We start from the raw sequence: 26,692 nt of genomic DNA on the forward strand, positions 1-26,692 counted from the left end.
TTCAGGCCCAAGTCGTTTTACAAGGCAAATCCAGAAGTGTCATTATTCGAGAACTTCAGCGAACAAATCTTGATGTAAACCTTGCTGTAAATAATTTACTTAGCCGGGATGATGAAGATGGAGATGATGGGGATGATACAGCCAGTGAATCTTATTTGCCTGGAGGTTGGTTGATCACCATCATGGTTTTCTCATCTCTGAAGGGAGAGATGTTTTTTTGACTGGGGAATGGAATTTTAAAGTGCAATAGATTTGCTGACTGTTCTTTCCAAGGTGGTAGATATTTCTCACTGTAGTGTTTGATTTGATGGTAAAATTCTCTTTAAGGGAAAATGTTTTTGCTCAGTGGACTTGTGTTTGGTCCTATAAAGACATGGATGTATGTGCATGTCTTTATCACTGGCTGACAGATGACTGGAATGTTGTATTTTGATGCCCTTATTACTGAATATGGAATAACTGAACTGCATTTAGATTTTGACTTTCTGTGATGTCACAAGAATCTTCAATAGTGATCTTTTTTTCTTGTGGTAATTTAGTAGTTAGCCCAAGCAACAATCATGCAATTGATGTTCCTTAAAATCTGTGTTAATAACGTTAACTTTATTTCCTAGGTAGTTACTGCTTTTCTTCTCAGGTTATGTCAGTAGTCAGTCCCTGATTTTAATGTTTTAATTTTCAGGGATTTTTCAATGGTCTGCAGATTTTTTTCTCTATATCTGCTTCATTTATGTTTGTTTCTGTTTATAGAAGATCTTATGTCTCTTCTTGATGCTGACATTCATTCTGCCCACCCAAGTGTCATTATTGATGCAGATGCCATGTTTTCTGAAGACATTAGCTATTTTGGTTACCCTTCTTTTCGTCGTTCGTCACTTTCCAGGCTAGGCTCATCTCGAGGTAATTTTGCATTTATTTCTTTGTGATTGTTGGCTGACTCTATGGAGAGATAGTGGTAGAATTCATTGTATTTGAACTTTTAATATTACAGTAGACGAAATCATTACTTGATAGTGTTTTTGGATGCTTTGGCATTAAAATAGTTACTTTTGAGTTTGAAGAGCCACACTAGAACTTTAGAGATGATCTTATCAACATAGTAGCATATATGTAAAGGGTTACAACTTACCTAACTGTATTTTTAATTAGGAATATGGATTCTGAAGTAAAAGCAGAATTCTGCTTTACGGTGACATGCAGCATTCAGATAACAAGTCTCTTTAGTTTATTTGATTAAAATAAAGTGATTATTTTGTTCATTTTAAACCCTGGTTAGATGGAAGAGTGAAATATGAAAAAACTTATTAGAATGAGATTGATCAATAGTAAATATATAGAAATGCTTATTATACTAAAATGATATTTTCAGAAGTTTGAAATCTTGAAAAGGTATAGTACACAGTAGAGTTTAGAAAAAAGATTTTGAAATCATACAAATATAAACCTTTCTCTGTGTATGTTGATGTGGATTTAGCTTGCATTTTAACTTTTGTAAGTCAGTATTTTTACTTTCCAGAATGTAAAACTGCTTGATTGAAGTAACAGGCAAGAATCAGATATATTATTTACTTATCATTAGTAAACTGGAAAGGATGCTGTTTTATATTAAGACCTTACTGCAAATACCTAGTACTTGAAAGCAGTTTTAAAATAACAGACTTACGATGATCTTTTAGTGTACTGAACCTATTATGTAATGGCTTAAAAATTTTTTAAAAATAAGTGCATATTTTACTGCCTAAAATGCATCAAGTATTGCATTTAAGATATTCAATATCTAACACAAAACTCCTTCTAAATTTCTCCCTTTTGCTTTTCCTTAGGTCATTCTATGTGGGCATCTGTTTTACTTTGAACCATATGAAATTGGTGGTACTTGACCATGTTAGATCTGCATGGATGGCAGTTTTATATGGTTCAACTTAATATTGTTTTTAATCCTTACTATCCAAGTCTTGGAAAGTTTATTTTGGTTGCCTATTTAAAAAATAATATGTGAGCAAGCTGAAAAAAACTGGTTTTAAAAAGTTTGTAGGCCAGTTTCAGGGGAAGCATTTTTGTAAAGTAATCTTTCTATAAAGATTCTCAAAAGAAAAATTCTGTCTAGTTTCTCAGAAATTTTAAGACTTTTCCATAAAAATCCAGCCTGTAAAATTACTCTAAACAAGGGCTTGGATTATCAGAAGTTTTATAGTTAATGGATTTTTATTTTACCCTTTTCAAGATTTGGTTGTTTTTTTTTTTTTTTAATCTGTATGTGTAGACTCTCTAACAAATACTCTTTTTTGTTTGTGTATCTAACGTGTTAAAATTTTAATTTATGAATATTTTCTAATAAATTTAAGTTACGGTAAACATTTTTAATGAAAGCCAAAAATTTAAAACTCCATTTAAAAAATCCAAAATCCAGTTTAAAATAAAGCAGTTCTGCTCTAAAAGCATATAGTTGGAATTCAGAAAAGTCTGCCTCTACATAGTGCTTAAAAATACTAGTTTATAATTTTCATACATTCACTTGAAAGAGTTAATGTTTTGAATGTTGCATGTCAAGCTTATTAGATATACATTTACATTAAGTTCTTGTGAGTGGATAAACTGCTGTTAGTTGCATCCTGAAGGGTCTTTACTAGAGAGTGGCTTACTTTTATCCCACTGGTGTGACCCAATTGCATACCAGTTCTCCTTCTTCCCTTAGAGAGAGACTCTGAGCTGTTGCGTGAACGTGAATCCGTTTTACGTTTACGTGAACGAAGGTGGCTTGATGGAGCCTCATTTGATAATGAAAGGGGCTCTACCAGCAAGGAAGGAGAGCCAAACTTGGATAAGAAGAATACACCTGTTCAAAGTCCAGTGTCTCTAGGAGAAGATTTGCAGTGGTGGCCTGATAAGGTATTTGAAAAGAAACCCCACCCATCCTTTCCATTTTAACTGAATTCCTGGCACTCCCCTCCGCCCCCCCAAAAAGGTTTCTGTTTTATTTCAGATTTTCGTACTGTCATTTAAAATGCAGAGATAGGAATTCCCTGGCCGTCCAGTGGTTAGGACTCTATGCTTCCACTGCAGGGGTCATGGGTTCGATCCGTGGTCAGGGAACTAAGATCCTGCATGCTGCATGGCGCGGTCAGAAAATAAAAAATAAAAATAAAATGCAGACATAAAGTGATATTTTTGTTTTGTTTTAAATATAAGTAGATCATCTTTATTTGACAGTACAGGAGTCGTTTTAAGGAGATGTGTTCAGTGGTGCTATTTCTTTTTCTACTTGATGAAGTAAATCAGAGAAATAAGGATGGTAGTTCCAGATAATATATCAGCATTCTGTTTCAAGATTTCTTTTCTGGTGGTAATTATACCAGTAACGAATGGTATATTTCTTGATAGGAATTTGTTTTGTACTGTCAAGAGTACCCCATTTTCTGCAGGGCAGGTTTCTGGTCATTGTTACAAGCATGCATGTCAGGGCAAGATTAGGGATCTGTGTTTCTTTGATTTTAGCTTTCCCGTTTGATGGCAGTGAATTCTGACAGGCCCTTTGCTCTAAAAGCTGTGGGAGACAAAGCAGGCTGAACAGGAATGGACTGGGGGAATTATGCTCTGCATCCTGAGTGGTAGTACAATGACTAGCTTCTAGAAAGCATGCAGGATTTAAGTTGATTTGAATCTGTAAAAATCCATCACTGCTACAAGTGAAACAGAGTTGACACATTCTTTTATTTTACTTTTATTTTTATTGGGGTGTAATTGATTTACAGTATTGTGTTAGTTTCAGGTGTACAGCAAAGTGAATCTGTTATACAAATAAATATATCCACTCTTTTTTAGATTCTTTTCCCATATAGACATAGTCTATTGATGGTGTGTAGGTTTCACTGTCTTAAGTGATTGGTAATTTATCTTCAAAGGCTCCTGTAGGAAGCCATGGGTTTTTCACCTGTTTTTTGGAGTGCCTGTTTCTTATTTCCAGAGCCAGTTGGATAGGAACTTTTCTAAAGTAGAAGTAAAAGAAGATAAGAACTTGAAGGTTATCTCTAGCAGATAAGGAGATTCTGATGTAGATTTCTTTTCTTTCTTTGAAGTTGAATTTGGGATATTAAAGGAAAAATATTATTTAGTGTTCTGAATTTGTTTATATTTCATAGTTATTGTGACTCTTGATGTAGTTCATTTATTTTCCTCTGTATTCAGCTCATGTGGAAAGCTTGAATGCAAGAAGGAACATGAATTTCAATCAGCCTCTTTGTAAGCAAAAGGTTATTCTGTTTTCTTTGGCAGCTGACAGACTTTCCCTGAATTGCATTCTCTTACTTATTTCCATAAAACTAGAAATGTTCCAATTTCTACTTTTACTTCATATGGTAGAAGGTGATTTAAACCATTGGGCTTTTTCTTTTTCATTTCTTTTTTTTCCCCTACATTGTTCTTTGTTTCCTGTTTCTCTTGCCTTGATCATGCTAGAGCTGTGTCTATGTCATATTGGCAGGAAGTAATAGAGGACTCATTAATCTTGTTTTAATAGTGCCATTGCATACATATTAGTGTAGGCTTCTTTGTCACACATCTGAAAGTGTTTTGAACAGTATGAGTTTAGCAAGCTTTTTCCCTGGCCAGTGTACCCTCTGTTAGAGTTAGCCGGTCTTTGTTGGCCTTTAATGATAGGCATGGTTTTGGGTATAGCTTGTTTTCAGAGACAGTTACTAAATGCATCGTAAAATCTTGACACTGTACAGGTCTTACTTACTTAGTGTGTTATTTCCTTCGTTTGTTTAGACATTGAATGAAGGAGAAATAGCAGTGTGTGCAACAAAGTATATCCTACCTATACCTTTTTTTTCCTATTAAAGAAAAACCTAATTTAAAATGTCACTGAAGAACTACTTTTTATTAGCTTGTGATTGAAATTTAGACATCAAAAATTTCAGTTCAGGGAAAGAAAACAGCATAAACCTAATTAAGCTGTTAAGCATTATCCCAGTTATCAACAAACCACTAGATAGATGATTGTTTTGCAAGGCTGAATGCTACAGTCAGAAAGAGAATGCAGAGAGTTGTTAAAGGGAAAAAAGACCTTGCTTTTAGAACAGTGTGCAAAATGATCATACAGGGGCATAGGATACATTCCACATGAAGAAACAGGCACTATGTGGGGCCTTCTTAGTCCTCCAGAATTGGGGGTGGTGATCCCTGAGGAGGAGAAAAGGGTTTTGGGGCAGACTTGATAGGAGATGGAGAGGTAGGTGGAGAGAGCAGGGAGGTATAGGGCGTCAGCACGCACTGTTTGGAGGTAGTCTCTCTGTCTCTTTTGCTTTCTCGCTCTCTCCCTTTTTTTTTTTGTTTTTTGTTTTTTTTGGGGGGTGGGGGGGTGGGAAGAGGGTGTCCCAGCTTAATTTCAGAAATGACCTAAATTGTAAGATTGGTTAGTATCCATGGTATTTTTCATTCTTCCTTTTGTTAGAGTGCCTGAGAAATTCCACTGTTAAATTATCTGGAATAATTTTGACTTTCCCACCACCTATTTAGAGGAACAGCTACTTCTTCAAAATTTCACTATTTTCTAGGCTAATAAAGCTCCCTTAATGGTGGAATGAATGTTCTCTTTAAGCCTTTACAGTATAATCTTAAATTGAAAATATTTGAGGTAACCTTAAACTTTATTTCCATAAATTATTTTGATTTAAATGTCAAAACTAGTATAAAAGCATAATTGGTAACCCTTGTGCACTGTTGGTGGGAATGTACATTGGTTCAGCCACTATGGAAAACAGTAGGGAGGGTCTTTAAAAAATTAAAAACAGAGCTACTGTATGATTTAGCAATTCCACTTCTGGGTATTTATCTGAAGAAAATGAAAACACTAACTCGAAATACATTTACCCCCATGTCTATTGCAGCATTGTTTACAATAGCCAAGATATGGAAGCAACCTAAGCATCCATCAGTGGATGGGGACACACATGCACACGTGATTGAGTAGCCTTGGTTAAATCCATATTGTGTGTTAGGCCTTTTGTTCAGGTGTTAGGGTGAGAGTTTTGTAGAAAGGCAGAACAATGATGTTAATACTTTGGTGTTAAGTACCATAATGGAATTAGGTATAAGAGGCTTTGGGGAATCACAGGAGGCCAGAGTGATTACTAAGAGTTACTTTGATGGGAAGGTGCAATCTTTCAATTAGGCAGTTATCTAACATGGCTCCATTTTCACTTCTCAGTCATTTTTGGAATTTACTTTTCTCAGATTAGAAATTTAGTTCTGTGTTGCTGAATGTCTACATTTACGTTGTAACTATATATATATGTGTATATATATATATATATATATATATACACACACATACATACATATATATACCAACCTACTTCCAACAAGAATCTAAAGTGACTGATAAGAGAATAAAACATGCAGCCACAATAGTAACAAAGACTGTTAAAAGTAAGAATGCAAAGGTAAGAGCTAAGTAGTAAATGCTGAAGGGAAAGGGCCGAGAAAACTTACACGGAAATCCATACTAAGTAAATCTGAAGTTGAACATAAAAACTTCTGCTTTGTGCCCTGTAACAAAACAAACCCTTTCAGATTAGAAAATGCACACATCCTTTATTTCCAGTAAGCTCCCAGAGAAGAATTTGACAAAAGTTGTTTGGTGAGTGATGAAGAAACGAAACTGATTCAGCAAGTCAGTATTGTTAATTTACAGTCGTATCGCTTACTGTTCTGGATCTATTTTCATATAGTTTAGGGAAAATAAGAAAATTTATTCTCCACCAGCCTTTTGAATTGTAGAGTTGTGTGTTATTCTCAAGTTTCTTTGAATGGTATTGAGAGGAAATAGTCCCATGACGTTTGGCTCCTTAAATTATTTGAAGCAGCCATCACTGTTGGGACCAGTTGATCAAATTTGTTGGTCATTCTGCTTCGCCTTCAAGGTTCTAGAAGTGGAAGTTGGGTGAGGAAGGTCTTTTTTTTTTTTTAATCGACACATGGAAGCTTCCAGGAAGTATCTGTTAAAAGTTGGCTAGGTGTGTCACAAATGTACTTTAATAATGAAGTAAGAGCAAAAGGAGAAGAGGTCATAAAGAGGAAGAGAAGCCAGGCATAAGGAGAAAATGGAAACCTAGATAGGTAAGGAGAAGTGAAGTGTGAATAAGGACAGTTAACAAATTGTGCCATGTAACCTGTAGTTGTATAGCATCCATTTCAGCCATAATACACAGCACATTGCAGTTAGAATTGGTACTTAATGGGAAAACTAGTGTTTGCTGATAGTAGGAAAATTTAAAAAAAGAAAACCAAGGTTTGTAGGGAGAAATTTAGGAATAATAAGACCAATTTTTTAAAAAATGTAAGTCACTAGATGAAATTAATAGGAGTTCATGTTGCTATGCTGAATGACCTTTTTCTTTTTCTTTTAAAGCTTTGGCTTTTTAAGGTAATTTTTATCATATTTTTGACATTTTCCATCTGTCTTTAGGGAGGGATTCCTCATTTGGTTGATCTTTAATGTTCAGACAGTTGCAAATTTATTGATTAGATTCAGCTTCTAAAGGATTCGTTTTGTTTAAAAAAAAAAAATAGAGCTACAAACTACTGATCTTAACGGAAATGTGCATATCCACCTTTTCCAGTTGGATTGAAGCAGGGCCCAACTTGCTCAGAAGCAGCCATTAGTATTTCATCAAAACGATAAAAGCCTTGTCTTCTATGATATTATGAAGTGTGTGAGCTAAAATACTGTTTCTTTATGTGTATTTGATTGCTTTGTATTTCTCCACCTACTGATCTAAATCAGGCAAGAGACAATAGGTGATTTTTCCATCATCTTCCTTTGGTTGGTGGTTTTGCCATCTCTCCACATTTGTCCATAATGGATTTTCAGGGCCTTCAGGGTTCACTTAGCTCATTCAGGACTAATGAGCTGGGGAACATTGGTCCATCCTTGAAGGATATAGGCAAGTCAGTTCTGAGAGTGCCTCACACACCATGCTGTGGCTATAGGGATGAATTGTTTAGGATTGTACTGCTCTGGCAGAGTTTTTACTCAAAAAGTTTGAGTTGAGATGAATTTGTTCCTTCAGTTGTCAGTGTGCTCCTACTATGTGCCAAGCACTAGGCTGGCCTGTGGGAATGTAGAGGTGAATTCGTTATGGACCTTCCCATAGGCAACTCATTGGGGAAGACAGACATTCACATACAATGAAATGTGTTCACAGTATGACCAGTGCTAGACAGAAGGTGTGAATACGGTATTTATAGGGGCTCAGAGTGGGGAATGACTAACACCACCTGAGAGATGTGGCAAAGACTTCACGGAGGAGATGACATTTAAGCAGCATTTTTAAGGTCAAGTAGGCATTAACCAAGATGCAGAGGCATTCCAAACACGTCAAGTATGGGCCTAGAGTCAGGAAAGGTCAGGGTGTGTTTGCGGAGCAGTGAGAAATTCAGAATTGCTGCTCTGTGGTGGGAGAAGGAGAAGAGCAGGGTGGAGAAGACCAGAGAGCCCTAGACGACTTCCCAAAGAGTTAGGATGTTGTTCTGCCAGCAAAGTTCTTAGAGAAATGACATGATGAGATTGGTGGGGTTTGGTTTTGTATATTTTTAGGGAGACGAGCACTATTGGCACAGTGGGAGAAAGATAGGAATAGTAAAAATCTAGAGTCAGTTAAGAGACTGCTAGAATTGTTGTAGAACGGAATTGTGAGGCTCTCAACCAAAGCAATGACAGGGAGGATGGATGAAGGGAAGAATGTTCGAGGAAGTTGAGACAAAGTATAGCATTGGTTTGCTAGTCACCATCTGGTTAAGAGAAGAGGAAGAGTTGAAGAGAGGGCCCAGGTTCCCTTGTTGCCCTCCTGTTACTGGGTGGGTGGTAGATGTCATTCATGGAGACAGGGACTACAGGGGACATGTAGCTTTGGAGGAGACGATGAATTCATTTTGGAGATGGTAGGGTGCTTTTCAGACATCCAGGCAGTTAATCTGCAGGTTAGTCTGCAGATAGAAGATTTACATGTTTAAAAGCGTGGCGCCCCAGTGGATACAGTCACTTAGGCTGAGGGTGGAACATCATTTGAATAAACGGACAAGGACAGAATCTGGGTCAGGGAGTACGTGGTGGTACAAGGAAGGTGGAAAAATTACTGTAGTCATGAAGATAGGAGGAAGACCAGTAGAGAGCAGTGACCTGTGAACAAGGGAGAGGAGAGGTTCTAGAACTGGTGATGAACAGGGTCCAATGGTTCAAAGAGTTTGAAGAGAGAAGATGGATTGGTTCAATGCACGGGGCATCGATAAGGCTGTTGCAAGAGCAGGCGTGGCTGTCAGTGCGAGCCGGTGAGGTGAGACGGACGCCGGGTGACAGTTCACTTCTCCGGGCCTAAGACTGAAGGGCAGGCGGGTTTGGACGGTTGTGGAGGTAATGAGAGAGGGTTGTGTCCACTGTGTGTGGTGAGCTGTCCTTAGATAGTAGAGAGGAACACTTCTTTCTCTGAGAAGGGGAGGGGGAGGGGAGAATGGTGTTTTTTCATTAAGTAAGTCTGGATGGAGATGGAAATACTCAGGAAGCTTGTGCCTTTTGGGTGAGTAGGAGATGAAGTCAGGGCAGCAGAGTAACCAGAGTTGAATTTGACCACTTATTTGTGCCAGGTGCTTTAATATATGTTACTTTATTTGGTTTTTACCGCCCCCCTCCCCATCGTGTTATTATTATACCCATTTTAGAAGTGAAGAAATGGGTTCAGAGAAGTTACATAACTTATCTGAAGTTACCTACTTAATAAGTGTTGGATCCAGGTTTTGGACTCAACTTGGTCTGATTCTATCATCTCTTTAACCAAGGGGTCGAGAAGGAAGTGTGAGGTAGAAATGTTAAGATTTGATGCAGCAGCCCTGGAGAAAGTACACGGTGTGTTTTTCAGATACCCATGGTGAAGGGAAGAGTAGAATTGCTAAGTTGGAAAATTTCAAGTTTGGTCTCTTTCCCATCCCTCCATAGATGTGACTTGAAAATAGAGCTGATTGGCACTGGTAAAATAGAAGATTAAAATTAGTGTTCTTCAGTATCTATAGTTACTGGAAGTTACTGTATAGTTTAGATTATAACAGAAAATGAACAGAGATACTGACTAAACCTATTGATTTGTCTGCTTATAAGTGAAAGATTGAAACTATCAATGACATGTTATAATAAATGAATATCTATAGCTTCCCACTGCATCAGAAACAAGTTAAATGAAGTCTTGTAAACTAATAATACATCAGCGCCGTTTATTGGTTTGGGGACCATTTTAATTAATAATAAATGCCCAAAATATAGAACTTTAACCAAAGACTTGTCCATTTTAAAGCAAAATGGGGATTGAAGGGGCTTAAAATTCCTGTTGTTTCTAACAGAAGTCCCTGAAGAACATATACCAAAGTGTTTGAGAACTTCATCCAAACCTACTTTAAAGCATTATGTGCAATTAAGTTGTTGTGACATAATTACATTGCATAATTGTTGGGTCCGTTTTCTTGAGCTTACAATGTACCTGGAAAATAAACCTCTTGGGGGGAAAAAAAGTTCATACTGATTATTGGAGAAAGACTATATATGCAAGCAAGATCTTATTTTAAAGAGGTAACTTGAAACTCCAAGAAAGCACTTGATGTTTTAATTGTAGTTTTATAGAAAGTATTAATGCTTTTATGTATTTCAGAAATTTTGTATGTTAAATGGAAATTGTTTTAAATGTGTAAATATTTGAGTTTATGTAAGCATGTATGTACTGTGCTAAAAGTCACTTGTGTTGGGCTTCCCTGGTGGCACAGTGGTTGAGAGTCCGCCTGCTGATGCAGGGGACACAGGTTCATGCCCTGGGCCAGGAAGATCCCACATGCCGTGGAGGGGCTGGGCCTGTGAGCCATGACCGCTGAGTCTGCGCGTCTGGAGCCTGTGCTCCGCAACGGGAGAGGCCACGACAGTGAGAGGCCTGCGTACCGCAAAAAAAAAAAAAAAAGTCACTTGTGTTTTGGTTTGTGTGTAATATTAATATGCAACTTTTGGTTTAAAATTTTTTCTTAAACAATTAGTGGCTTACATTTTAAAAAAGAAAAATCAACAGCATGAAACTGCAAAAAAAAAAAATTAGTGTTCTTTCTATACAGCTCTGAGGCATAACCTGTTGTTATTATAAGTCTTGACAGGCTTCACAGACTATAGCTGAGCACCATAACCCATCTGACCAAATAAGATTGGAATTTGACAGAAACCTAAAAAGAAGCCATTAGTTTAGCATACTCTGGAGCCAGAACATCAAAGAGAGCAGAGAAGTTTTGCAGTGGCAAAAATACAACGTAAAATCTGTTATTGGCAAGCTTTGCTGTGAGATTTCTGGTCATTTTGGTCTTATGTTAAAAAAATTATCACTTTATCATTTATATTATTAATTTATTGTCTGCACTTTTTATAATTTAATTGCGTTCCGACTCATTGCATGTGCATTGCTTTAAAACTAAATGAACTTTTACCTTAAAAAACAACACAGACACTTGTTTCAGCAGCTTGGAATAGCCTACAGGGAAGGAATCTTGTGTTGATAACTCGACTTTCCCCACTTCAACTCCTTAGTCTGTTTTTTCTTCATTTATTCAACACGTTTATTGAGCATCTACTCTGTTCACTGTTCTAAGAACAGGGGATACAGTGGTGAACAAGACAAAGCTTATATTTGAGTGAAGTAGACTATAAATGAGTAAATACGTCAAGTAAATATGTCAAGTTGTGAAGTGCTGTGAACTAAAGAAAGCAGAGTCAGGAGATGGAATATTAGAGTGCTGATTTTGTAGATAGTGCAGTCAGGGAAGGTCTCATTTGAGCAGACTTGATTGAGGAGAGGGAGTGAGTCACCTGAGAAACAAGGCAAGAGAATGACAAGGACATGGTGGGATACTGGCAGGAGCAGGAAAAAGGCCAATATGACTGGAGGAGAGTGAGTTCGGAGGCACGGGGGCAGGGGTGGGGCACCCAGGCCACTTAAAGGAGGGCATTGCGGGCTGTGCTGGAGACTTTGCTAAAGCGGTTTGTGTGTTCACATAATTAATTGAAATTTGATGTAGTAATTAATGTGATGTATCCGAATCTTTAGGTTTGGCAGTTGTTATATTTATACCACTGTGTTACTTCCACTTTACAGGATGGAACAAAATTCATCTGTATTGGGGCTCTGTATTCTGAGCTTTTGGCTGTCAGCAGTAAAGGAGAACTTTATCAGTGGAAGTGGAGTGAATCTGAGCCTTACAGAAATGCACAGGTATTTCATTATATTAAATCTTCCTTTAAATAGCTCTTCAAATCAGCATACAAAATGGTAATCACTTTTCTTATGCTTTCAAAGAATCCTTCCTTACATCATCCACGAGCAACATTTTTGGGGCTAACCAATGAAAAGATAGTTCTCCTGTCTGCAAATAGCATAAGAGCAACTGTAGCTACAGAAAATAACAAGGTATGACACACTGTGAAAAACATTTCTTAAATTCTTGATTTTCTTCCTCTCCCTGCCCCTTTTCCATCTTTTCATTTCTATCTAACTAGATCTGCAAATAACAAAGTGTCTCAAGCCTTAGTACAGTAATCCAATGTATAATCTTTTTATTGCTGGTTTATCTCTGTATTATAATTCCTTTTCAGAGATAGCTTTCTACTTTAAGGGAAGGAAAAATATTCACGCTAAGTCCTGGCAAAAGAGGAGATATTGAAGAACTACAGTAGATAGATTGAGGAAGTATGGATATTATATCTCAGATTATCAGTGTGACTTTAGAGTCACTAAATTTGTTTAAAAATTGTTGGAGCAGATATGGACCTTCAATTAATGCCTTAGAGATGGCTTTAGACATTTATTTCAATAACTAGTATTTTGATTGACTTGCGTGAAGAAAGTATTTTAGTTTCTAGTCTTATTAAGGACCTTTTCTGAATTACTTTTTTTTCTAGCCTTTAGAATTCCAGTCCAGAGTGTAGGTATTCCTTACCCTCGTTTTGACCACAATCCTTTTGAAAAGATTACTTGTTTTTATTTAATCCTCTGGTGTTTTATCTTTAGGTTGCTACATGGGTAGATGAAACTTTAAGTTCTGTGGCTTCTAAACTAGAGCACACCGCACAGACTTACTCAGAACTTCAAGGAGAACGGATTGTTTCTTTACATTGCTGTGCCCTTTATACCTGCGCACAGCTAGAGAACAATTTATATTGGTGGTGAGTATCACAGAGGGGGGTATTTCATATCAGTGGATGCTTTTATGTACACAGATAGGTGCTTTGAGTAGTGGAATACCAATAGAGAAGGTCAGTTGAAAGATAATGCTTTAGACTCACAGAAAACAAACATATGGTTACCAAAGGGGAAAGGGGGTAGGGGAGAGATAAACTAGGAGTCTGGGATTGGCAGATAGAAACTGCTCTATAGAAAATAGACACACAACAAGGTCCTACTGTATAGCACAGAGAACTATATACAATATCCTGTAATAAACCATAATGGTAAAGAATATGAAAAAGAATATTATGTATAGAATATGAAAAAGAATATATATATATTTTGACCACAATCCTTTTGAAAAGATTACTTGTTTTTATTTATATTTTATATGTGTATATATATTCTTTTTCACATTCTATATATAGAATATACATCTAATATTCGTATATATTTCACATTTTTTATATATATATATATATAATGTAATATAATAACTGAATCACTTTGGTGTATACCAGAAACTAACACATCATTGTAAATCAACTATACTTCAATTAAAAAAAAAAAGCTAATGCTTTATAGAGAGGGAAATTTTCACTTTGGAGCAAAGTAACATTGGAAAAAATCCTTAAGATAAAGAAAAGCTTATAAAAATAATACATACTTAGTGACTATAATGATGAAATTTTTAAAAGGTATAAAGTAGAAACAAAAATCACCTATAATCCTACAACCCAAATGTAACTACTATTAACATTTTGGGAGTATTTTATTAATCTTTTTTTTTTTCCTATATATAAACGTGTACTTTGCTTTTATTTAATTAGAAACTTAGAGTGTTTTTCATACTTTTTTCATTTAACAGCTACATAAAATATAATTTTAAAGGTTATTAAAGTATGTCATTGTATGAATATTCTGTGCCTCATTTAATTATTCCTTTAATGTTCGAAAGGGGCTTCAAATGTATTTTCTGTTGTGTTTTAGGGAGTTATCAGCAACTTTGCATTGGCAGAAGTAATGTATAGGGGAATTTACTAATGAAACAGAATTATTTGGAAGTAAATATCAAATGATGAATTTCCTGTGACTTTTAATCCTAAATGTTTAATAAAAGTGGACCCAGTTATGTATTGTAAACCTGTGATCAAGTTATGATTATTAATAAGTTACACATGCTAATATTATACTGAGGCAAAAATATTAGAGAAGGAATATACAAGTAATACTTAAATATAATGTGTATAATTTCAGATTTATTTAATGGGCTTCTTCGCCACTTATTTGTCCAATTTTTGCTTTTCCTTTTCAGGGGTGTAGTCCCTTTTAGTCAAAGGAAAAAAATGTTAGAGAAAGCTAGAGCAAAAAACAAAAAGCCCAAATCTAGTGCTGGTATTTCTTCAATGCCGAACATCACTGTTGGTACCCAGGTAAGTGGTTAGAATTAAGTCTGTCCTGAGACTTCTCTGGTGGTCTTCCTTGGGTAAGTCTCCACGCTCCTAATGCAGGGGGCCCCAGATTTGATCCCTGGTCGGGGAACTAGATCCCACATGCATGCCCGCCACTAAGAGTTCATACGCTGCAACTAAGAAGTCCGCGTACCTCAACTAAGAAGTCTGCATACTGCAGGCAAAATAAATAAATACATATTAAAAAAAAAAAAGAATTAAGTCTGTCCTAAGGGACATTGTTGCTCATCAAAATCATTTCTTCCCCTGTAATTAATTCCCCTGTAGGCAGTTTTATAAATGAATGTCATTTGAAGGACCTGGTTCCAGTAGTATGTATGTGCCACATCACTCTTCACTCAATAGCTGAGTAACATAGATTCTGCCCTGATGTCAGCTGGTTTTCCTGTGGGACAGGAATCTCAGATTAGCCTGGTTTTAAGAATCATTTGGTACTTAAATGTAGAGTTTAAAAATGTAGAGTCTGGAGCCCCTTGCCTGAATTATTCTTTCAGTTGGTTGGTGGTAGGACACAGGCTTCCTTATGTGTCACAAACATCCCAGATGATTCTTATGACCAAGCAGTTTGAAAGATACTGCTCTCTGGCAATATTGTCAGCATGAGGCAGGAGTCTTCGTCAAATCCTCGTGTTTCTACTAGTTTCTGAGATGGTTTTAGCCTCTTATATATATATCTTATGGAATGTGATTTTCTAGTACCCCAATGGTTCTCAAAGTGTGGTCCAAGTACTCCTGCTGGCTTCTCAGCCCTTTCGGGGGATCTGAGAGTCCTTCTTTTTCCAGTTACCTATCTGTGTAAGGCTGAGTTGTCGTCATATACTTCAGCTAAAGTAACATATTACAGCAAATTGAATGCAGGAGCATACATGGGACTCCAGCTGTCTTCCATTAAATTAGACATTAAGAGATTTGCAAAAATGTAAACAATGCCACTTTTCTTGCTGATTTTTTAAAAAATGTAGTTATTTTTATAAATTATATTAACATGGGGTTTATTAATATTAAATATTTAAAATTTTCAGTTTTAATTACTAATACATTAAATACCAACTATATATGACCCACATAAACAAAAGATTTGGGGATTCTTGGTAATATTTAAAAAGGGGAGACGGTCCTGAGACCAAAAGAGTCTGAACACTACCGTTATACTTCTAATTCATTAGATTCTGTTAGAAATTTATCTTCGGGTTAAAAGTCGATATTTATATTCATTATAGCAAGTGCTGCAATGAGTGTTTAAGGACTTTATAATCCCTAACGCTTAGACAAGTGTTGGGTTTTGTGACGTAACATGGCACTAATTTCCTCATCTAGCACTTTTTTTTCAATTCATCTTTTTCTCATCACTGTAAGGTGGTATCATGTTTACATTACCTATGTCTTAAAAAGTAATCACTGCTTTAGCTGTTACTTTTCTCCAAAACTCAGCTTATGTACTTCTTATTTTTGTTTGGGACTCCCATTTGTTTTGGTCCTATTCATGGTTGTCTTGTTCTGACTCCTTTGTTGGCCTTCCAACTAGGAAGTTTTCAGCAATTACCCATTATTTTGAATATTGTTGTTTAGTCTTCATTATTTACATCAGTTGGTTTGGACAGATCTCTCTTTTCTAGGAGCTCCCTTTTTCTTATTCAGTTCACATACTGATTTCTCATGTTTTCAAAGTTCCTTATTTATTAGACTCACATATTAGCAGAATATCCTGGCAGATGCCTTATTAGCATGTAGGATGACATTACTATAGACAGGGAGGGTAGAAAAATCCTTTAAAGATGCACTGAAGAAAAGTTTTAAGCAATAGCTTGGCACTAAATTGGTGAAAAATAGCAGCATATTCCAATACTTTGGTATAGAATAAGATTTTGTTTTAAAGTGTAGAAAACTGGAGGTTTAAGACAGTCATGGCCACATAATGGGGAAATCGTTCATATGTTAACATCAGAAAGAATGGTCGATCAGTTAAGAGTTTGCAGCCGCACCTGCACTCACAGATCATAATTGTGGAGAGTAGTATGTTTAGCAAATATTCATTTCATGTCTTCTTATATGCTGGATATACACCTCCTTGTCTCTAAGGTGCATTTATTTTTATAAGAAGGTGTTAATGGATAACTTCTAATATATCTTGCCACATTTCTTTGACAATTATAGCCTTCTTTCTTGTTGATCCTCTTTCAGTATTTAAGCTTTCACCAGTATTTTCCAAAAATTTATGGATGAAACCTCTCTTTAAGTCAACCTAAGCAGGACATACCCTTTTCAAGAAGTTGGCTCTTCTGAACTATTCATTCTATGCCACAGAGCTATATTTAGTGACACACAACTATTCTTTGACAGAACTCCTGCTCTGTGTCAGTATTTCCAGTTCCTGTACTTCTCAAATGTACCACCTTCTTAAGACTGTGTGACTTATATTTAATTATAAATTGACAAAAAACATGATCATCATATAGTCCACTGTCAAATATAACATAATCGTTAGTCACTGGATGACTGAACAGAAAGTAAGATTGGGCTGCTTTAGAATCAAAAGAGATTTCCAGAAATAATGTTCATACCTCATTTTGAGTTACTGTTGGTGCATTTGGCAGTGTCACCTTAGAGGTTATTGGTTTTAGAGTATGACCTAGGGGTGCTCCATGGCAGTGAAGATTTATAGGTTATTCACTGCTGAACTCAGTTAACTTCTAACACTAATGTCTACACATTCTTTTTCTAATTTAAGAGAAAACTTATATTATTCAGTGAAAATTCTGGCTTGTAGGAAACAACAGTCTTCTGAGGGAAACAAGTATCGGTAGAGTTGAAGTTATGGAGCCTATATATAGCATCATGAATTAAGGAAGAAAATAATTTCAAATTATAAGAAACAGATAAAAAAATGTAATTGTTTTGTTCACATTTCACTTTTTAAATAATAACCTTTTTAGTTTCTTCTCTGCTATTTCTCTTCTGTGTCCTTGTGGCAGAATGGTCAGGTTATTTGCTGCATGAAATTTTAAAGTTCATTTTTAGCAAATGTGCCAATTATTCCTGCTCCATAATTTGGGAACACGTAACTCCTCTAGTTTGTTTTAAAATTGTCATCTTGATGGTGATTTTTCTTTTGTTTGCTAGGTATGCCTAAGAAATAATCCTCTCTATCATGCTGGAGCAGTTGCATTTTCAATTAGTGCTGGGATTCCTAAAGTTGGTGTCTTAATGGAGTCAGTTTGGAATATGAATGATAGCTGTAGGTTTCAGCTTAGATCTCCTGAGAGCTTGAAAAGCATGGACAAAGCTAGCAAAACTACTGAAGCTAAGTAAGTATTATGCCCTAACTAATCTTGATTTAACATCAGTTTCTAGTTTGCTCTGTATGTGAAGGGGGGTACCAAGGAGACTTAGAGGTGTACAGTGACTTAGACAAGTGTTAACGTGAGGGGGTCTTATTAAGATCCCCATGAATTTTCAAAGGAATTGGTAAAATTTACTGTTTGCAAATTGGTTAATATTTGTATATTATAGTTATTCTTAATGTTTGGTGGCCAGAATGGCAGTGTAGGGTTCTCTTTTGATGTCTTTGTTTTGTCATTAGAGTTCATCCTTGGAAGGTGTTGTATAGCAGTGATAATATGTTCAGCCATACTGTCTTAGGCAGACTTTTTCCTCCTCTCTCCATGTATAATCATCTTAATTTCTACCAAACATCTTGCCTGCATCTTGATCATTGAAAGCGTTTTACAGGTTAATGTGCTTGGGGAGGGAAATTCTATAAAGGATTTGTAAACTTTTGGGTTGGGGGGGATATGTGAACAGAAATACCACTGAATTGTGTATAACCCACATTCTGGGGCTGGCTTACTGTTTGGGAGCCAGGTACACAGATCTTAACACCTGTACTTTTAGAAGCATCTACTCATCTTTATGATTTGGTTGTTTGGTACATGATCTTAAACACTTTAGTAAAGTTTCAAAATTACTTTTTTTTTTAATGTTGTAAAAATACATGAGCATTATAGAAACGTGGAAGAGTAATATAATATCACATTCCAGAAATAGCATTTTAAATATTTTGGTATACTATTTTCTTTTATTCTAAATTATACAAGCATTGAAAAGAAATGATTGGGACTGTACTATACATATAGATTTTTAAAGTTTCGAAATTTTTTGCTCAAATTAATGTAATGATTGTACAAGGATTACTGTTAAAATAAGTTTAAAGATATTCTTTTATAAACCAAAGCTACTGTAATTTATGCCTAATTAAGTTTTTTGCTTATTTTGTGCTTTGTGCTCTCTGTCTTGTTTTTATTTTTTAAATTTATTTATTTTTTTGTTTTAGAATATGTTTATTCAATTAAATGGATTTATAATACTTTATATTAAAGTGCAAGACACGGTGTGGATATTTTCCAAGCACATGAATTTCAGCTGGCACTAGATTTATAAGGAACCCGTGTAAGAGAAAAAGGTTTTTTAGAATCCTCTTCCTTATCTAGCCCATATTAGCTGATCGAATTGAGCATTCTTAATACCAGACTCTAGACACTTGCTTTTTAAAGGCTTACTTCATTGCAGGCAAAGGCATAAGTGAAAATACCACATTGCCATCTCCCCTAAACTCCCACGTTTTATCCCAGGGTAGGTCATACTCTTGGTCTGGGTGTTTAGCACGATGGTGGAGATGCTTGTTGATGGCTAGTGATACATGACTTCTCTTAGGTCATAAGTTGATCCTTGCTTGGCAGCTCTCTTCCTTTGCTTCTTCAAAGGGAGAAACCAAAGTGTTGAGTAGGATGTGACATGCCATCTTTTTTTTTTTAACGTCTTTATTGGAGTATAATTGCCTTACAGTGGCGTGTTAGTTTCTGCTGTATAACAAAGTGAATCAGCTATACATATACATATATCCCCATATCCCCTCCCTCTTGCGTCTCCCTCCCACCCTCCTTATCCCACCCCTCTAGGTGGTCACAAGGCACCGAGCTGATCTCCCTGTGCTATGCGGCTGCTTCCCACTAGCTATCTACCTTACGTTTGGTAGTGTATATGTGTCCATGCCACTCTCTCACTTTGTCACAGCTTACCCTTCCCCCTCCCCATATCCTCAAGTCCATTCTCTAGTAGGTCTGTGTCTTTATTCCCATCTTGCCCCTAGATTCTTCATGATCATTTTTTTTTCTTTTTTTAGATTCCATATATTGTCTTGTTTTTAAAAATAGGTGGATAGACTTTCCCTCTATTTGCATTGATTGTTTTTATCCTAGAAATAAAAGTAGCAAAATACATTTTCATTGTTTATGAAACTTTGTAAAGAGCATTTGAAATCTTTTTGATGTGCACAAATAGAAAACGAGATTAAAATAGGATGTGGTATTTATATCCTGTGATTTATTAAGTTTTTCAGAACCTTCCTTGAAATTTGCCTTCTTTATTAATAAACTTGGTAAAAGAGCTAAGTGAAATTAAATGTTAAGAAGATAATCATTTTCATGTCAGTAGACTCTTATAGTCATGGAAACGTGCTGACTTTAAGCGTGCTCGTGATGAGTCAGTACTGGCTTGCTTCCACTGTCACAGGATTTGCAGAGCAGCCATGAGTGTTCATGTGTGCTTGTACTGAGAACTTTGCTAAGATGCTGGTAAAAATAACGCTGTTTTTCTATGGACTATTTCTAAACTCAGGTGAAATTCCTGGTGGGGTTAATAGCAGATGAGGGGGTTAAGATGATAGCCCTGATTATAATATATACCAGCATAATCTATATATAACAAATTTCTGAGTAATACATGACTTTTCTCTCTAAAAATTGACTTCTGCCTTTTAATGAATAAAAATATATTTTTACCATCTGTAGAATATTATGTAGTTGCTATAGTTATCTTCTCGAGTACAGCATTAATGAAATAACTCAAGGAAGAGGGATAGTTTATTCATACTATAATTTCTCATTTCAGTTATAGCAGGTGATTATTCTTGGACCATCTGGTGGTAAAGTTTTGTAAGCCATTGCAAGGAGAGTTCCTTCTTTGAACTCTAGGAAGTTAATGATATAGTAGACTTTTTATTTATTTGCCTTTATCATCTTTTCAGTTAAATTGCAGTGTCCAAGTCAGGATTTACTGAAGTGTGAAACTTGTTTCTCAAGAGGCTTATGATAAAGCTATATTGATAAATTGAGTGTAGCTTTTGTTGTTATTCCTAGATAAGGCTTATCTGAACCATTGTTCCACGTTGTTGATAGCTTCACATAGTATATTTCTTTCCTATTTTAAAACATTAAGAAAAATTTGAAGTATGCAATGTGTATCTTTTTCAGTTTGCATCCTAAAGAATAACCATTTTGTATAAGTTTTTACTATTTCATTCCCTAATGAGAATAAACTTGAGTCTTAAAAATAAGCCATTCGACAGGTTCCTAATATGTCATTTTCCTAATTATAAGGAGAATCTTTTTTCTAATTGCAGGCCTGAAAGTAAGCAGGAACCTGTGAAAACAGAAATGGGTCCTCCACCATCTCCAGCATCCACGTGTAGTGATGCATCCTCCATTGCCAGCAGTGCATCAATGCCGTATAGTAAGTTTTATGTGTAGTACACATTGGTCAAAGTAAGATCCCAGGCAGAGAGCTGTGTTCAGTTTGTTTCTGATTTGAGGCAACTCAGACCATTTTTAATATCTTTTAATATAAATTGTGTTCCTACTAGTTTGATTTTTTTCAATGTGCAACTTTATTTAAATAGAAAAACAGTATTTACAGTGTTGAGTATTCTTGTTGTTTTTGCGAGTTATAATTTGCTGCAATATGTAAAGTGCATTGCAGTAATAGAAGGAAATAATTGCCCCTCTAGAATATCTGCCTACCTTTGTTGGGACTATTATTGTAGATTGGTTATGGCTTGGTCACAACTTTCGCTCAGAATTTGTAGAATTTAAAAACCTAGATTTACTACTGCACCTTGGATTTAAAGAATTTTTTTTAAAAAAGCTTTCCAAAGTACATTTATTTTCTAGTTTTAATTGCTTTGTACTTGAGGAAATTGAAAGTTTTTAATAGTCATGTGCTAGTTTTAAGAACAGCCCAACAGATCCTCCTTTTTAAACATGGGTCCGATAGCCCTAATTTTGAGGGTCCAGAATAAGTTTAAAATTTTTAAATACTTCTTTGCAGTTGTTTATAGTAGTGTTAATATTGTTAGGCATTAACAAACATGGATATTTTTCACTATGAATTCATTTAAAGTGGAAGTTAGTTATGAAAGCTCAATTCATAAAGCAGTAGTTCATGAAATTTATTTAGATGTCTCAGTTATGTATCCCTTTACAAATGATCTTTTTTCATATATTTAGATGAAATCTATAAAGTCTCTTTCACATTTTCTTTTTGGTACTTACCATTTTGTTGTTGTCTAAGAACGACGACGGTCCACCCCTGCCCCAAAAGAGGAGGAAAAGGTGAACGAAGAGCAGTGGTCTCTTCGGGAAGTCGTTTTTGTGGAAGATGTTAAGAATGTTCCTGTTGGCAAGGTTTGTTCAGAATGTCTAAGAATTAGTTACTAACTGAACTATAATGGTATTGGTTATCGAAGAACTTACGGTTGGTGAGTGCTCATCAGCCCTTTCCTCAAGGCTGCTTTATTTATCACCTCTAATGATCTCTTTAGTCCCATCCTTTAATCTGATGCACGTATCTCCTTTGTCCCTGACAGATGAACTGAAGATTATTATACCTCTCCTTGAGCATTTATGGTGATATTCTGCTTTTTTAAAAAAGTGTTATTTTGGAATAATTTTAGATTTACAGAAAAGTTGCTAAGAGATAATAACATTACTTTTTGATACAGTCCATTCTTTGGGACTTATACAGTTTTAATGGAGATGATCTTCCATAACATTTAAAAATCTTGCTACTGTCTTTAAGCTTCCACTTTCTCTTCCCTTCTTCCTGGAGAGGGTCTTGCCTCCTAAGAAACCAAGTGAGTAGAGTTCATCAGCTGGAATGCCATTAATTTCACCTTCGTCCTTTCACATTCTTAAAAACAAAATGGGACTATAGCTGTAGAATACCTGCAAAGTAACTTTTCCTGATTGCTCTTTAGTTTGTGAAATGGAATGGTCTTTCATTTGGACTTAAAGGGCAGAGTAGATACATCATGTCCTGCAATTTACAAAGGCCTTTTGATTTCAAATAGAACTGTAGTTTACGGGCAGCTATGTTTTTCTAAGACGATCACATTGGCTTAAAATCAAAAGCAGTAAGTAGCAGAGGTAGGACTCAAGTATTCTGGTTTCAAGTCCTGTGCTTGGCTTTCTGTGCATTGCTCACTCTACCTATGTTGTCTGTGGATAATATGTCATGGAAGTAGATGTCAACAGTATATTTGGTGAGTGTGTTCAGGTTAATTTTACAACTTGACGATCATTGAAGAAACATACTCATAAGGAATTAAGTGCCTTCAGTGTTAAATTGGTTCAATGACTCTAACTTGCATATTGATTTCATATGAGTTAGTGTTAACATTTATCGTATTTACCTGTATTCTAGGTGCTGAAAGTGGATGGAGCCTATGTTGCTGTAAAATTTCCAGGAACGTCCAGTAATACAAACTGTCAAAACAACTCTGGTTCAGATGCTGACCCTTCTTCTCTCCTTCAGGATTGTAGGTTACTTAGAATTGATGAACTGCAGGTAAGTGTAGAGGACTCACTCAGCAGGTGAATGTCGGGACCCTGAGTATGTTACAGATTTGAGAGCAAAATTCCTTGTCATGCAGGTTGTCAAAACTGGAGGAACACCAAAAGTTCCTGACTGTTTCCAAAGGACTCCTAAAAAGCTTTGTATACCTGAAAAAACAGAAATATTAGCAGTGAATGTGGATTCCAAAGGTAAAAGATTTTGTAACTTTTCTAACTGGCATACTCCATGTTCTGTTAATACTTGTGCAGTGAATGGGAATTAGATAAAGTGGTTTGGGGCATTTGGCAGTTTTTGTCTCCTGTGTGTAACGTTATGGAATGAAATGTATCTACATTTGAAATGTGGCTAGAGATGTAAAATTTGGTAGGTACTTACTAGAGTTCACTAAGGATGTGTAACATTTTTTTTTTAACATTTATGTGTTTCTGAAGGTGTGCATGCTGTTTTGAAGACTGGAAATTGGGTACGGTACTGTATCTTTGATCTTGCTACAGGAAAAGCAGAACAGGAAAATAATTTCCCTACAAGCAGCATTGCTTTCCTTGGTCAGAATGAGAGGAATGTAGCCATCTTTACTGCTGGACAGGTATAGAGGCTTATTTTTGCTTTTGAAAATTTATATGACAACATTGGCATTTTTGTGATGCTTAGGGTTTGGCTCTAGTTTGCTTGTTATTAAACATTGAAGAATTTAGAATATTCAACATATTTTAATATTAAGTTTCTTATTTGGTCACTATTACAAACATAAAATCTAATTTGAAAATAAATATAACTATTGTAAAAATCAGACATAACATTTTTGATTGGGAGCCAAACTTTTTAATTTTCACCTCTATTATAGGAGTCTCCTATTATTCTTCGAGATGGAAATGGCACTATCTACCCCATGGCCAAAGATTGCATGGGAGGAATAAGGGATCCTGATTGGCTTGATCTTCCACCTATTAGTAGTCTTGGAATGGGTGTACATTCTTTAATAAATCTTCCTGCCAATTCAACAATCAAAAAGAAAGCTGCTATTATCATCATGGCTGTAGAGGTAATCTGACTTTTGAAACTACTTGGCATTTCAATTCAGAAGGCACTGCTGGAGTCTAGGGAAACAATCTTGAATAGATCATTCATTGCCGGTTCCCTATGGGAACTAATAGTCTATTAGGACAAGAGAGATGCGTATACCATTGATTACAGTGTGATTTAAGCGTTTGAGTAAGGCATGCATAATGTTGTAGAAGTACAAAAGGGAGGGCTGTAAATCAAACTGTGACTGTAGAGGCTTCTCTGAGGAGGTGATACCTGGATATAGTTTTAAAGAATCAGATAGGGGTCTCCTAGACGCAGGATGAAGGTAGGAAGTGTTATCCCAGGCACAAAGAGCAGCCTTTGTGAATCTCAGAATGTACATGTTGGGAGAACATGTACATTCTTCTGATATAACTAGAAGGTAGGGCTTATACGGATCAATGAGTGGCAAGTGATAAGGTGGGAGAAAGGCACTGGGGTGCCTTGTGCGTTAACCTAAGGGGCCTGAGCATTCCCCTGAAAGCTAGGAGGAGAAGGATTTTAAGCTGGTTTTTTTGTGTGTTTTTAAAGAAGATGAGCAGTGGATGGAGAACAGAAGTTTAGAGACCAGATAAAAAAGCTAATGTAATTATCCATGTTAGAAACAAAGTAAGCTTGAACCCTTTTTTTTTTTTTTTTTTTTGCGGTACGCGGGCCTCTCACTGCTGTGGCTTCTCCCGCTGCGGAGCACAGGCTCCGGACGCGCAGGCTCAGCGGCCATGGCTCATGGGCCCAGCCGCTCCGCGGCATGTGGGATCTTCCTGGACCGGGGCACGAACCTGTGTCCCCTGCATCGGCAGGCAGACTCTCAACCACTGCACCACCAGGGAAGCCCTAAGCTTGAACTCTTGGAAATAAGGAAGAGGGGATGGATTTAAGAGATCTTAAGGAAGTAGAAGCTCTAAAGCTTGGTGACAGGATGTCAGCAGTAAATGAAAGGAAGGGGTTGTAAAGCTTCTGATTTAGGTGTGGATGATAGGGAAATGAAAAATTGGAGAAACTGGAAATTCTCTGGTGGTCCAGTGGTTGTGGCTCCCCGCTTCCACTGCAGGGGGCACGGGTTCGTTCAATCCCTGGTCAGGGAACTAGAATCCCGCATGCCGTGCGGTGCAGCCAAAAAACCCCAGAAAAATAGGAAAAACAAATGGGATAAGGGGAAAGGATGAGTTTAGTTTTGAACATACTGTGGTTGAGGTGTTTGTATTTGTTAGATGTGGAGGCAACACCACTGGAAGTTATTGGAGCAATTTGAGCAGAGAATGACCTGATTTGCTTTACATTTTCAAAAGGTCATTGCTGACACGCTGAGAATACAAGGGGGATGGGTTGGAAGTAGGGAGGCCAGTTAGGAGGCTATTAAAAGAATTCAGGTGGAAGGTGATGTTGGCTTGACCCAGGAGGTGGAATAATAAGTGATTAGACTGTAGATATACTAGATACGTTTTAAAGTAGAGCCAACAGGATTTGCTTATGGCTAAATATAGGGTGTCAAATAGAGGAAGCAGAGGGCAAAAGGTTTTGAAGAGTGAAGTTGCTGTTTATCGAGATGAAGACTGTAGGATTGAAGCAGGTTCTGGGGGGTGAGATCAGGAGTTTAAGATTCTTATCAGATAGCCAAGAGGAGATGGTGAATAGAGTTAGATGTGTAAGTTGGAAGACCAGGAGAGAGGGGACCAAGCTGGAGAAGTGTACTTAGGAGTTGTCAGTATATCTGTGATATTTAAAGGACTTATACTGAATGAGATTACTAAAGTCTTGGAGGAGAAAAAAGATCTAAGGCCTGAGCCATGAAAATAGTCTCAGCATTTAAATACCAGGAGATAAAAAGAAACCTGCATGAGAGACTGAGAAGGAATTGGAGGGAAACGAATGAGTTTTGTCTTGGAAGCTAAGCAAAGAGCATGTGTCAAGCAGGATGTGTTGTTCAAGTGTATGAAATGATGCCGTAGGACAGTAGGGCGTGTACTGAATACTGACTTTTGCGTTTGGCTCCATCTAGGTCATTGTTGACAGTGGGGATGCAGGCCTGATTTAGAGTGAGCTAAGGAGAAAATGGGAGTTGAGGAACTTAGACAACTCTTTTGAGGAATCTTTCTATAAAAGATAGAAATGGAGCTTAGAATGGGAGCTTATTTACCCTCCATTAGGTTGGAGGTGATAAGCAAACTTACTAGAACTGCATCTAAAGTAATCTGAATCTAGGTGCTCCTGAGAGATACCCATGAGCTT

General features: G+C 36.5%; 1 protein-coding gene across 7 annotated transcripts in view; it reads left to right on the forward strand.

Annotated features, from left to right (window-relative positions):
* UBR5 (ubiquitin protein ligase E3 component n-recognin 5) overlaps nt 1–26,692 on the forward strand; it is a 141,958-nt gene that overhangs the window by 52,149 nt on the left and 63,117 nt on the right. For 5 of the 7 annotated variants that reach the window (XM_067711586.1, XM_067711589.1, XM_067711588.1 and 2 more), the window contains exons 7-20: nt 6–165; nt 751–900; nt 2,678–2,889; nt 12,171–12,287; nt 12,372–12,482; nt 13,083–13,237; nt 14,554–14,671; nt 17,831–18,015; nt 21,168–21,277; nt 22,115–22,227; nt 23,246–23,389; nt 23,475–23,586; nt 23,830–23,984; nt 24,243–24,440. In XM_067711586.1, the coding sequence (XP_067567687.1) occupies nt 6–165; nt 751–900; nt 2,678–2,889; nt 12,171–12,287; nt 12,372–12,482; nt 13,083–13,237; nt 14,554–14,671; nt 17,831–18,015; nt 21,168–21,277; nt 22,115–22,227; nt 23,246–23,389; nt 23,475–23,586; nt 23,830–23,984; nt 24,243–24,440 (2,040 nt within the window). The remainder of the gene's footprint in view (nt 1–5; nt 166–750; nt 901–2,677; nt 2,890–12,170; nt 12,288–12,371; nt 12,483–13,082; nt 13,238–14,553; nt 14,672–17,830; nt 18,016–21,167; nt 21,278–22,114; nt 22,228–23,245; nt 23,390–23,474; nt 23,587–23,829; nt 23,985–24,242; nt 24,441–26,692) is intronic. The other 2 variants (XM_067711590.1, XM_067711592.1) reach the window with 1 other exon arrangement.

This window comes from Pseudorca crassidens, chromosome 17, assembly GCF_039906515.1.
Source record: "Pseudorca crassidens isolate mPseCra1 chromosome 17, mPseCra1.hap1, whole genome shotgun sequence".
NCBI classification, from domain to species: Eukaryota; Metazoa; Chordata; class Mammalia; order Artiodactyla; family Delphinidae; genus Pseudorca; species Pseudorca crassidens.